General features: G+C 54.8%; 1 protein-coding gene across 5 annotated transcripts in view; it reads right to left on the bottom strand.

Moving 5' to 3' along the window:
- Window positions 1-16: 16 nt before the first annotated feature.
- Window positions 17-13451, bottom strand: part of HIVEP3 (HIVEP zinc finger 3) — a 530006-nt gene continuing 516571 nt past the window's right edge. For 4 of the 5 annotated variants that reach the window (XM_034962612.3, XM_034962626.3, XM_034962630.3 and 1 more), the window contains 3 exons: window positions 12065-12151; window positions 6447-7381; window positions 17-4897 (listed from right to left, as the gene is read on the bottom strand). In XM_034962612.3, the coding sequence (XP_034818503.3) occupies window positions 4082-4897; window positions 6447-7381; window positions 12065-12151 (1838 nt within the window). In that variant the 3' untranslated portion in view covers window positions 17-4081. The remainder of the gene's footprint in view (window positions 4898-6446; window positions 7382-12064; window positions 12152-13451) is intronic. The other variant, XM_034962640.3, reaches the window with a different exon arrangement.

The raw sequence follows: 13451 nt of genomic DNA, 5'->3' as shown, positions 1-13451 counted from the left end.
GCCAGGCAAGCAGGGCTATGTTGGGATTTTCAAATTTATTCCAACATGCTAATTCTTTTTTTTTTAAAAAATATCCTCAGGCTGAACACTCAGCCAGAGCTGTAATAAAGGCAATTATTATACTTGTAAAAACTTCTCATTCACAGTACAGATGTAATTTACAACAAAGGTCACACACATCAATACTGAGCATTTTTCCTTTTGTACGTCAGACTCTGTGCTTTAGACCTGCGTGGATTTTTGTTTTTTTTTTGTTTGTTTTTTTTTGTTTTTTCTTTTGCACTGATATATACCATACCAACATTGCAAGATGCAAGTGTGGAAACTGGAGTTTAAATAAAATTACAGGCAAAACTACCCCATCCCAGTGCGGTTGCTGTACATATCTACAGTACAATTTTTGGAATGTATTGCCATTTAAGAACATAGAAACTTTCTACAGACAATTTCACGTACAGAATACATACACCTTTTAGAAAAAAAGGCAAATATTTATCTTACAGAGAGCATTGTATTTTACATTTGCCTGCACGTTTCTTTTTTCTGTTTCTTTTCTTTCTTTCTTTTTTTACATACTAGATTTATTAAAGTGACCATAAGTGCCGAAGCGGTTTTCTAATGGAAAGCAGACTGGATTCACAACACAGAAGCAGAATTGGTGGAACAGGCTTTCGGGAACTTTCTTCCCCTGGTCACACGGCAGATCGGTCCCCAAGGACAGGTGCTCAGCCAGGACTTTTGCTTTAAGAAGGATTTGTCTGGAGAAAGGACTAGAGAGAAATCCAGCTCAGATGTATTGCTCATTCCTCTTCAGAAGGACTGGGTGGGAATGGAGCAGGGGCTAGAGGAATCTGGAAGCTAATTCTTTTAGGCTTTTTCCAACAGAGGGAAGCAGAGGGACTTCTGGGTCTGGAAGTTGGAGCTTACGGAGGCGACAGTGCAGGCAGCTGGCTGCTGTCTGGCTCCTGGAGGGTTGCAGGGGTTGAGCCCAGAGTGAGAGCCATAGGTGCGGGCGGGAGCAGAGAGGAGTGGGGTTACTACCCAGGATGGCCCTGAGATTGCCAAGGGTGAAAGGCATCGTGGAGCGCAGGCCTGGGGGGCAAGGACTCACCAACCAAAGGCGAGGTTTGGCTCTGAAACCTCGACCAGTTGGTTCCTCCCCCACTGCCCACACCCAAGGACCAGGACTAGTCTGTACCGAGGAATGGCCACCCCGCGCATTTCAACAGAGCACGTAGCAGGCATCTGTGCCAAGTCAGCCACTGCCTCCTCCGCTGCTTCCCTCAACAGGCACAATAACATCACAGGCAAACAGGAAGCTTGGAAGTGACTGGGAGCAGGGCAGAAGGCCCAGAGGAGGGCGTGCATGGGGCGAGCGTCTTTTTCCAAATCATGAAGGTGTACCTGTGGGCTGGGGGCTCTGTGCGCAGAGGAGCGGGACTAGAGTCCGGAGGAGGGGGTTAGAGCTGTGCCCAGTGACATATACCCAGGCCGGTGGCATTGGTTCTGTCCCTCTGGGCACGGCATCAATGTGGAGGCAGCCCTTTGGTGAGATTCTATTTGTGCATTTACCCCCATCATTTAGAAATAGTCTCCAGTGACTCCTGGCCCCTGTGGCTTCTCTGCCTGAGCCTGACGGGCCCCGTGACTGCCGGGCCTCTGCCCTGCCGGCTGCACTGTTCATTGCTAGGCTGCCCAGGGAGGAAACCTTGGGTGGGTAGGCTGTTTGAGTACAGGGAGAAAAATGCCCAGGAGAGCTGGAAGGCAGGGTGGGGTGGAGTGGTGTGGGGCCCCCCACCAATGTCAGGGGCTAGTCCACCAGAGCCCCCGGTCTGCTGCTTTGTAGGTCTGGGGCAGGAAGAGCTTGCCCAGGCAGATTTCTAACCTGGGCTGAAGCAATGCCCTTTATGCAGCTCCCAGACCTCAGCCCTTGAAGTCTCCAATCCGTGGGCAGTCCCATGGGTCAGGGCTGAAAGGCAAGGATGAGAAAAGCCCTGGCCTCCTGGGACTTGGAGGAGTCACTTTCTGTCAGGCCACTGTCCAGCAATATGGACAGTGTGGTCCAGGCTGGGCTTGCTGCTTCTCTTGGGGAGGATGAGAGCCCTAGTCTCTGAGGGAAGCAGCCAGGAGCTGCTGGCTAACCCTGATTCCCCAGAACCCTGGAGCACAGTGGACTCCCAGGGAGCCCTGCCTTCTGTCTCATTTTTGTCTTAGCTCTGAGGCAAAGGAGAATGAATGAACAAGGTGGTCTGGCTGCAGGCTGGACTGTGGCTGGTTTGTCTGTCTAGTAGGGACCAAGCAGGGAAAGGCCACGAATTGGAAGAGGCAAGTACAGCCCCGCACAGGGAACTCACAGAAGGTTCTTAACCCTCCCCACCTACTGTGTCCTATACCCAAGCAGCTTCAATAGCTCAAGAGCCCTGGGGCAGGCACTTGATTCACACAACCTGGCTGAGGACTGGGGATTAGCCAGAGAGGTCCCTGCTCTGTATAGGGTGGCATCAAACCCAGCCTTCATGGGCCTCAACCGTAGTCCCTGTGCTGCCCTCCCTTGTAGAAAGTAAAGAAAATCAGTTCTGAAACACTGGGAAAAAGCTCACCTCTCCCAGTTGGGGTGAACACGCTAGAGTTCAAGTTCCATAGTTCAATTTGGGATTTAAATTTCTGGTCCTATTATTTTTCTTACAAAGTAGAGTTTTGCCCCAGGAAATGCAGGGCAGCTTCTTGAAAGTAGAGATGTGGGTAAGGAAGAGGCACTGGCTCACACTGATTGCTTTGGAGAATTCCAACGAGTTAGGACAATTCAAAAATCCTCTAGGTCAAAAGAATCTGTGGTGGCTGGGCGAAGTATCAAACACCATCCTCTCTCTTTTTAAAAAAGAGGTGTAAGACAGCAAACAGGCCCAGGCCATATCCACCAGCCACAGTTGTGGGTATTTCCTTGGGGTAGTGGAGACAGGGGCAGGGAAGGGGGGAAACAGTCCTGTGGCAAAGTGGTCCTGAAACAGTTCCCTGCAAACCTCTGCTGTGGAGTACTGGAAAAACCCAGCCATGAGGGGAACAGGCTCCCTTGTACCCCAGGGACCAAGATGAAACAAAACCCAAAACCCAGTCTCAGGAATGGCCCCTAGGGCTCGGGCCCTGCCACTTCTGCCTTTGTGGGTGGTTTTAGAACAGAGGAGGCAACAGGAGAGTGAGGCCTCGGTCAGGGGCTTGGGAGCCAGGGACGGACAGTCAGGGCTCCTTCCCCAGCCCAGGGGGCCAGGGTGGGGGGCAGAAGGGAGGTGTCTGGAGTGGGGGTGCGTGGGTGGGGTGGCCTGCCCACCTGTGGAGTGCCAGGATGGGCCTATGACTCAGACTACCAGAGTATCCAGGAGCCCTTGGGGAGCCAGCCCTCCTCCTTCTACCTGCACCTATTATTTTGTGTTGAAATCCTAGGAAAAGTGTCATTTTATTTTCTTGCAAAAAAAAAAAAAAAGGAAAAGATTAGTTTTTCTGGGCCTGGCTGCTGGGGCCTGGGTGGGGGTCACCTGCCTGTGTTTGTGCCCCTCTGCCTGGGGACACTGGCCTTTCTGCTGGCAGAGAGGGGTGGCTACGAGCTGGGCAGGGGGGTAAAGTGGCAATAAACAGGAATCTTGATCGCATCTGTACACAGGAGTGCTTCCTTTTACATTTAATTCTATATTGTTTGAAGTTTCCTTTTCCTTTCTCCCTCAGTGTACCCCTTTCCCTCTGCCAGCCTCTGGGGTGGGTGGCTGCCAACCACAGCGGGGAGGGTCAGGAGGCTTCACCATCAGCCTTTCCCCAAAAGCATAAACTATTCACAGCCTCAGACTCCTCGTGGGTTGTTGTTTTTTTTTAAATGTATGTATGTGATTTGTTTTGTTTCTTTTTAAGCAACAAAAGGTGTAGAAAAAGGCACAGGTAACTGCATACATGGGAAGGTACAACAGATGGGGCCGTGAGAGCTCCTGGATGGAGGGACAGATGGGGCTGAGGAAGTGGGATGATTCGAGGAAAGTGGCTGGAAACGTCTGTTGCTGGACACTGGAAGCCAGATGCTGAAGCAGTTGGAGAGAGGCTAAGCGTTGGGGGGAACCCTGTCCTCAGGCTGATGTGGATGTGCCCTGGGCTCCCCACTTCCTGAGGGCTTGGGGGAGTCCTGCCTGGTCCTGGGTTCCCCAGAGAGGTTCCTCCTCCGGGCTGGGAAGCGGGCAGAGGCCTCTGCCAGGCAGCCCACAGAGCTGCTGCGGTCCAGCGGCGGGGTGGCAGAAGGCTCGGGGTTGGCCGGTGCACGCGGGGACTCCAAGCGGGGGCTCCAGGACTGCGCTGCCCGGCGTCCCTGGGGCGGCCGGGGCAAGGTGTCGGGTGGGGTGCAGGGGCTGTGCGTGGGTGTGGGCTCTGCAGGTGCCCCGGTCCCATGGGGTGTCCAGTCAGGAGGCCTGCCCGGGCCTCCGCCGGTCCTCTCCCTCTCCTTGGGGTAGTCCCTGCCCTCCAGCTCTGAGGAGAGTGTGAATTTGGAGACCTTAGCCACGGGCGACACGGAGGCTGATGAGCTCTCAGTGGGACTCCAGCGGCCTCGCTCCTGGGCCTCCCGGGCCCCTGTCAGGTCGCTGCCACCCCCGGAGAAGCCACTGACCCAGGCTGCGGTGGGCCCTGGCAGCAGGGTGGGGTGGGCTCCTGGCCGGGCCTGCACCATCTGGATCCCACCGATGGGAATCAAGGGACATGGGGCACGGGTCAAGTGCTGGGAGTGCAGAGGCAGGTGGCTGAAGATGTTCTCCTCTGTCCGGGCCGGGATGTGGCCGTGGAAGTCATGGAGGGCGGAGAAGGGTCGGGAGGAGAGAGGATGAGCAGGGCCGGGTGAGCAGGAGGGACTTCGGGACTCGGCCTTCTGCTGGGGTCAGAAAACAAGACAAGGTAAGGTGAAGGTTACATGCTGGGCACATGGGGAGCCGAGGCCTGGAAGTGCGAGGGGGACTCGCCCAAGATCACAGAGCGAGTCCAGGGTCCCGGCTGAGCTGAGCCCAGAACCAAGTTCCTGACTCCCTGCCCACAGATGCTGAGCCAGCTGCCATCTCTGGAATGGGCCATCTCCAGCTCGACAGTGACCATGAGTATGCTCAGGCCCCATGGTCTCCATGCCTCTAGCCAGCATATCGGTCTTCAAAGGAGGGGATACTTGAGCGACGTGGGGCCCTGTTGTCACCCATGAGCCTGGCCTCTATGTGGGTCTGCTGCCTCTCCTGTTCCTAAAATGGTCTTCACCCAGCTTCACTCTTGGACATGAGTTCCCACCTGAGGCTCTTTGCCCTTCTGCCACCTCCAGGAATTTGAATGTGAACCCAAAATTAAAAATCAAGGAAAGATTCCTAGATCAGTGTTCCTCCAGGAGTGACAGGGCTGGGTCATGGCAACACGGGGACAGAGAAGGTGTTGGAAGGTGGTCAGCTGACAATGATGGTGCTATCAGTGGAGGGGTCATGGCAGTTGAGGGGACAGGGATGGTGACTGTGCTGATGGGGTGGCAGCAGTGGTGTGTTGGTGCAATGGTGACAGTGGTGGTGCTGGCCATGGGGATAGTGCTGATGGTTGACAAGGATGATATTGGTTGTGGTGTCTCTGAGGGCACTGGTGACAGTGATATTGGAGATGGTGATGGTTTTGGTTAAGTTGTGCCATCTGCTCAAAGAACACAGGCAGATGGGGATGGGGTGGGGGATGGGGAATTGCACGAGTATTTACAACCTCATCCAAGGCCACACCCCTTGCAAGTGATATGATATCGTTTGGATATTTGTCCCCGCCCAAATCTCGTGTTGAATTGTAAACCCCAGTGTTAGAGGTGGGCCTGGTGGGAGGTGTTTGGGTCATGGGGACGGATGCCTCAGGGCCTGATACTGTCCTCCAGATAGTGATTTCTCAGGAGATCTGGCATTTTGAGCGTGTGGCACCTTTCCCCCAACTCTCTCTCTTGCTTCCACTCTGCCATGTGAGATGCCTGTTCCCGCTTTGCCTTCTGCCATGAGTAAAAGCTGCTTGAGGCCTCCCCAGAAGCCGAGCAGATGCTGGCACCACGCTTCCTGTACAGCCTGAAGAACTGTGAGCCTATTCAACCTCTTTTCATTATAAATTACCCAGTCTCAGGAATTTGTTTATAGCAATACAAGAACGGACTAATACGTGGTAGAACCCATTTCCCATGAACTCCAGAGTCCATGCTCTGTCCTTCTGAGGCTAAAATAAAGTTTAATAAGCCAGCTGATTTAGGGCAGCCAGCATGGTGCATGGCACAGTAGGTGCCTAATAAATGTTTGCTAAATTATTAATAACTACTGAGCTGGCAGAGCTGTTTAGTTCCAGGTGTGATACCCAGGAGGGTGTGAACTTGCAACCCCTGCACCCACAGGGGAGAAGCGGCCCAGCCACCAGGGGCAGGAACTCACCCACGGGGAGGCGCAGGTCTCTGGGCTTCTGCTGAGGAGCTTGTGAGGTAGAGGCGCGGGCGGGAAGAGAACCCGTGGGGCCAGCCCCAAGCCTGGGCCATGCTCCCCCGCTGAGGGGCTGCCCGGCCCAGCCAAGGCCCACTTCCCTGGCGGCGCTGACCGTGGTGGTGACTCGGCCTGACCTGGAGACCATCTCCTGGTGGGCGAGTATCTGGGGAGGCCTGGGTCGGTGGTACCCTCGAGTTTGGAAAGCACATGTGCTCGAGGGGCCAGTTCTCTTCCCAGGGGGCAGAGGGTGAGAGGAGACAGCTGAAGTCTTGGAGACCCACAAGGGAGAGGGCCCATGCCCCTTCCTGGGTCCACGTGCAGGCCAGGTGGGCTTGGGGCTGAGGCCTGTGGTTCTCGGGCCGGGGAGCATCGCTGGGGAGATGAGTCATTTTTGGTTAGCGAGTGTTTGCGGGCTAGTGGTGGACGGCTGCCTGCTTCTTTGCTTGGGGACCACGGTCTTCTTGGGGACACAGGCTTGTAGCTCAAGGCTGAGCCTGTGTCTTTCTCCACAGAGCCCAGAGGGGCCGGTCCCAGCCGGGGGAGGCCCGGCATGCTCTGGCTGGACATGGAGCAGCTGCTGGCTGTCAGGCGCTCAGCTTCCGAGACCGAGCTGCCTCGTGTAGCCTCCGTGCCAGAGGCGGGGGCATCTGGGGGCTGAGGGCCCAGGATGGGTGAGGAGTCTGCCTGCAGTGCATGTGGTGGGCCAGGCGGGGGCGCCTCTGAGGATGGTCTGGACAGCTCATCCTGGCTCTCCTCCTCATCCTCATCCTCATCTTCGTCCAGGTCTGAGTCTGAGTCCGAGTCCTCCAGGTCTGAAAACTGGTGCTCCTCCACAGCCTCTGAACCCTCTCGTCCTTCCGAGTCCTGGAACAGGTCGTCACTGGTTCCTGAGGGCAAACACAGAAGACCCAAGGTCACAGTTGGGCCTTGGCCCCACTGCCCACACGGCTGCTCCTCTCTGAGCCCCAGTTTCCTTGCCTGCTGACTGGGCAAAATAGCCATCGCAAGGGCACAAGATTGTTGGGACAACCAAGAAACGTAACAGATATGGGAGCGCTTTGTAAATAATAGTGAACAATAATTCCCTTATGCCTAGAATGTGCAATGTTCAGTTCTGAGAGCTTTAGGTATATTTATTCATTTAGACCTCAGAGAATCCTGTGAAGCTGGTACTGTTCTCATCCTCATGTTACAGATGAGGAAACTGAGGTAAGAGAAAGTAAGTAACTTGCCCATGGAAGACAGCAGTAGGGCTGGGATTGAGCCATAGCAAAGAAGACAGTCTTTGTTTGTTTGTTTGTTTGTTTGTTTGTTTGTTTCACTAGCATCTCAGTGCTGGCTTCACCATGGGCAACTTACCACCTTGCTCTGCTTGGTCTCCCCCTTTGTCGAATGAATGTGATGGTCTCACCTCACCAGGTTTTCTAGGAGGAGTAAAATGAAGGCCCGGCACATATTGAGGGCTTAAAAATAATTATAGCTACCATATTAATACATTAATGATGAAATCTGTTATTCCAGGACAGGGCAGTCACACTGGCTGGTCCAGCAGCACAGAGCCATCCGTGGTCAGTGTACACACACATCTGCCACGGTGACCAGACTCCCGGTGGCTGGCACAATGGCATCTGGCAGGTGGCGGACTCTGGCCTCTGTGGGTGGCTTGGCTAAGCTGGCCTCAGGCTGCAGAGCAGGTCCCCATCCCAGCCACGCTCTTATCTGAGGAGCCACTGCCCTTTTGAAGTCCAGGCTGCCTCTAGCCTCGGGGCCCTCCCATTGCCTGCCAGCCCCAGCTCCACCCCATAGTTTTCGACCTACATGTGGCTGAATGCCCACTTTTGTCCACTTTGGACATCTGACTGCTGCATGTTGAGTGACTTGGAAGCAATTGTTCACAAGAGTAAACAAAAAACAAAATTGTGATACTTGTTTCAGATATTGTTGGACATTTAGGTCACTTGCACTCCTTAAACAGACTATAAGAATAATGACAGAGTTATTGAATAGAGTCTAAAAGTGGGGGTTAGGGCTCTGGAATACTAGCCTCCTGGTCTGATTGCTCTGGGATGACCCCAACCAGTCGGGTCACCTCTAACATGTCAGGAGTCTAGTTTGGGCATCTCTGAAATGGACAGCAATCCGGACGCTGGGGAGAGCTCCGCTAACATTTGGCCTGTTCGCTGGCCCATCACTAGACCATTGGAACCTGTTTCTGGTCTGCAGAGTGAGGTTGCTGACAGGTGGGTTGAGCTGGCCAGCCAGCCCCATCGCTCACACATATCAGTACTGCACCCACCTGACCAGGAGGGCTGGCACAGAAACTGACTCAGGCCGCTGGGGCAGCTAGGCTTTGGCTCTCAACCATGCCCAGCTGCCCCGGGGCCAGAAAGCCCGGAACTAGCACTTCCAAGTCACTCAATATGCAGCAGTCAGATGTCCAAAGTGGACAAAAGTGGGCATTCAGCCGGATGTAGGTCAAAAGCTATGGGGTGGAGCTGGGGATGGCAGGCAAAAGTAGGCCCCTGAGGCTAGAGGCAGGGTGATGAGACCAGAGGAGGAATGAAGGATTAGGATGAGAGCAGGGCTGGGGATGGGGGTGAACTTTGTAGTTATGCCCCAGGCATTTACCTCCCTTGCCTAGGACTTTGGGAGGGGCCTAATTCAACACCCGTTCACCTGGCCCTGCCCCTCATTTACATACAGCAAAATCTAGGCACAGATGACCCAGTGAGAGCTGGTGGCTGAGTCAGAGCTAAGGTTTACAGCCCTTGCATTATTACGCTGACAGTTTAAAAATGATGTGCTGCACTAAGAAGCAGGGAATGGTCGGGTCTGAATCTCAGCACTACCACTTCCTTGCTGTGTGACGTTGGATACTTTACTTTCTGTGTGTCTGGTTTCCTCATCTGTAAACTGGGTAGCAATAAAAGCACTCTAGGAAGCTGTTCAGAGGACTGTGAGGGTCTGGCACACAGTAAGTACCCAATAAACTTCAGCTCCTGTCATCCCATGATACCCTGTCCCCCCAGTCTCAGCAGGCAGGTAGCTGGGGTGGGATTGTCAGCATTTTGCAGATGAAGGTCACAGGGGTAGTGTTAGGAGTGAAGGAGAGTCAGGACCAGCGTCTCCTGATGTCCAGCAGGGAGGGCTCCTAAAGATCCTCTTTACTAATGTGGAAGTTGAGACCCAGTGGGGGTAATGGCCCGTCCTGGGCACTCAGTGCATGAATGCTGGAAGCCAAGAGTCCCCTGCCCAGCTCGGGGCTGGCCGGGCCCTCCACATCTGCGTTCCTGCAGGGCGCTGAGGAATGCCCCTGGCTGGGCGGCCCCTTCCCAGGGCCCTTGCAGGAGCGGCCCCGCCCCTGCTGGGATCCAGGCCAACGCTCCACAAATGAGAGAGCTTGAGCGCGCGGCGGGCGCCGCTGGGAGAGGCCACACGGTGGCGCTAGCGCCCAGCCTGGCCAGCACCATGGGCAGGGCCGGGGCGCCTCGCTCCTTCCAGGCAGTTCTCCCACGCGCCACCTCGCGTCCCACAGACACGAACTCCTGCCGCTCGCCCCGGCATCTGTCTCGTCGCGGGAAGTGGAAACTCCATCCTTCAGTCTCTTGGGCCGTAATCCTTGGAGTCCTCCATGGCTCCTTTTCGTCCTTCCCCCTCCCTTCTGCCCCATATGGGGTCATCTGAGCCTGTGGGCTCTCCCTCCGGAACCTACCCAGAATCCCGCCGCTTTTCCACCTCCTGAGCACACCCGTGCTCCCCGCGCCCACGGCACAGGCCAGAGGACGCCCTGCCTCCCTCCTCCGCTCCAGGGCACCCCCCCCATGCCCTTCAGCCCTCAGGCTCTAGCTCTCTCTGAACCGGCTGCCCCCGCGCCCAGCGGGCTCCAGCACGCGGGCCAAGCGCGGTGGCCCCCGGGGACCCCAGACCTGCTGCTCCCTCTGCAGGAGAGCTCCTCCCTGACCCCACGTGGCTCCTGACCCCGGTTCCTCCGGGTGGGTTCTCTGCTCACACCGCCCTGTCTAGCACAGCGGCCCTCCCCACGGGCCCCAGCCCTCACTTGGCTCTTCTGCTTTCTCTTTGGCTTCACAGGCAGGGCCCCTGCTCTACTCCACCATCGTTCCTTGCCCAGCTCCCCTGCCATGCCGACTGCCTGAGGGCAGGAGCTGTTTTATTTACTGCGGAACCCCCAGCACCCAGAACAGAGCCAGGCACAGAGACTGTGCCCAGTAATTACTTCTGGAATGAATGCATGGATTTCGTCCTCAGAAAAGTGGCTCTGAGCATCCTCGTTCGCTCCACTGGGAAAATGAGGCTGGGGCGGGGCAGGGACCTCAGGGGAGGGCTCTGGCTTAGGTTCAGGCTCCCCTGGTCCAGCCCACCAGGCAGTGGACTGGCATGCAGCCAGGGTTTTTGTGTGACCTTGGGCTATTTTTACCTGTCTGAGCTTTGACTTCCCTGACTTAACATGAGTGACACAAGTTTCTGCCACCTGTTTTGAGGACTCAATGAGACAACATGTGCATATGGCCCAGTGTATCCTTGACAAGCATAGTGAACCCCATTCTAGCTTTGGGGGGGAACAGCCCCAAGTTCACTGTGTTCTGCTCTATAAACATGACTTATTCCACCTAAAAGGAAATATGACTTAACTCTTTTTTGTAAGACCACAAATACATCCCCAAATTGGAAAAACAAAAACAGAACAAGACACACAGTGCGTGCATACACACTCCTCTCTGTCACACTCTAAGTCCTGGGGCTGATTTCAGGGAATCAGTATGCTTCCTGCTTTGCTTGGTGCTGGCGAGATGGCTCCAGCCTCCTTCTGTTGGAGGGACTGCCGTCCACCACCAAAGCCCCTCTGGCCACCTGCCTGACTGCTGAGGCTGGGCAGTGCTCAGCCAGACCCACTGGCTTCGACTCCTCTGCCCTGTCTTCTCAGAGACTGACTCTAAGATGCCTCCTGGGGATTGACCACCATGGCCGGGGTGTGTACGGGGATGGGGCTGGGAGGTGACAAGCGGCTGTCAGGTCTGGTTTGGGCTTTTTTGAAACTCTCCTAGCTCCAAAAGGCCCATGTGTCAGGCCCATGCCAGAGTGTGTAGGCAGGAGTGTGGGTGTGGAGCTTCGGAGAGTATGTGTCCCACAGTGTCACTATGAGGGGTTGGCTGGGATAATTCAGGGCATGCATTTAGAACCTGCCTGACACATAGTGGGCACTCAATCAACGTTGGCTGTAAGTTCTCTTGTGTGCATTTATTCAGTAAACATTCACTGAGTACCCATGGGTGCCAGGCGCTCCACCTGCATGGCAGATGGTAATGCATGATAGCTAGGGCTGCAGAGCATATCCTATCAGCATGTGGGGAGGTGGCTCGATCATTCAGGGAATTTAACCTTTGTCTGATAATTGGGAGAACTGAAGGTGAAGCTATTGGAGGGAGAGAGGGGAGGAGGGGGAATGGGGCAAAGCAGACAGAAAGGAAGCAGGGAAGGCAAGCAGGAAAGGTGGAGGAGGACAGGGAAAGCGGACAAGGGGAAAGGGGACGGAGAAGGTTGGCAATTGTTACCTTCTTCGGCTTCCAGCTCCTCCAGCACCCCTGTCTCTTGGCACTTTTTGCTGTGGGCCTTCGACTTCATGTGCTTAGTCAGATTCCCTAGAAAGAAATGAGAATACTTAGGCTCTGCTATGGGGCAGGAGGCCAGGGCGGACCCAGGGCTCATGGAGGTAGCACCTGGCCGGCAGGCCATGGTTTCTCAGGCCAGTCAAGGCCCTGCCAGCTGCAGTGCTGGGCAGGAGCTGGGGTATCCCTCTGCCCCGGTGCTCAGGCCCAGAAGTGTAGCCACAGCTGCTGTTCAGGGCAGTGCACAGCAGCTAGGTGGGGTGGGCGAGGGCTGTGAGGGGACAGACAGTATAATGAGGAAGTGAGATGCTGGTTAAAAAACAAACAAAAAAGAAATTAAAAGACAACTCAAGTGCAATAGTTTGTTTTTTGTTTTTTGTTTTTTTTGCTTCTGATTTAAGTCTGGCCCTAGTAGCTGGTGACACTCATCAGGCAGGACTATTGGCCATCTCAAGTGTGGGATGACGTGGGAGGCTCCCATTGACCGGCATGACGGGTGAGGACTGAGCATGCCCTTCTGGCTGAGGACACCTCTAGGGCAGCTCACAGGGCAGAATTCTAAAGTGTAGGTAGAGAAACCAGGGCAAATTTAATATTAGGCATGGCGAGAGGGCAGAAGGTGAGAGTAGGGAAGTCTACTAGCCAGGGACTCAGGAGCCACAAGGCTGGGGGCCCAAGCTTGGTTTCCATAGAGAAGTCCCATTTCTGGGCCTTCAGTTTCCCCAGGCCAATCTACAGTGCAGACACAGGACCAGGGTGGTTCAGGGAAGGCCTGGGCAAGGCCTCTGTCCTGCTCCATGCCTACAAAGCCCTCAGAGGGGAGGCTGACTTTGCCCCAAGTTGTAGGTCCAGCCCACAAGCTGAAGAGTGGAGGCAGCAGCTCTGTGGAATCAGGGAACAGTAGCAACAGCTTCAGTTCCCCAACAGGTGCACAACATTTCACAGGCCACACAGCTCTGTGGACAGGAGCATTCTAGGAAGGACAGGCAGAGCATCCCAGCCTGCCCCAGAAGAACACAGGCCAGATGCCTCAGGATATTCCTTTGGGCCCAGCAGCTACTCCCAAACCGTGATGTGCTCACTGTTGCCCTGGGGATGGCTATATTTCCATATGGTCATTAACATCATAAGTCATAAGTTCCCTGAGTCAGGTGCTCTGTCCCATTAGTCTAATGAATTGTTAAGTTTGAATGGATGGATGGAGGAGAGAAGAATGGAAACAGCTAAGCCTCCTGGAGTGGATGAATAGAGTGATTGGTGCGTGGATAGATAAAGTGGATAAAGGAAATATAAAGAGAATGAAGAACAGGAAGAGGATAGACAGAAGGATGGA

Source organism: Pan paniscus, chromosome 1 (assembly GCF_029289425.2).
Source record: "Pan paniscus chromosome 1, NHGRI_mPanPan1-v2.0_pri, whole genome shotgun sequence".
NCBI lineage: Eukaryota > Metazoa > Chordata > Mammalia > Primates > Hominidae > Pan > Pan paniscus.
This window is presented reverse-complemented; position numbering and strand designations above follow the sequence as displayed.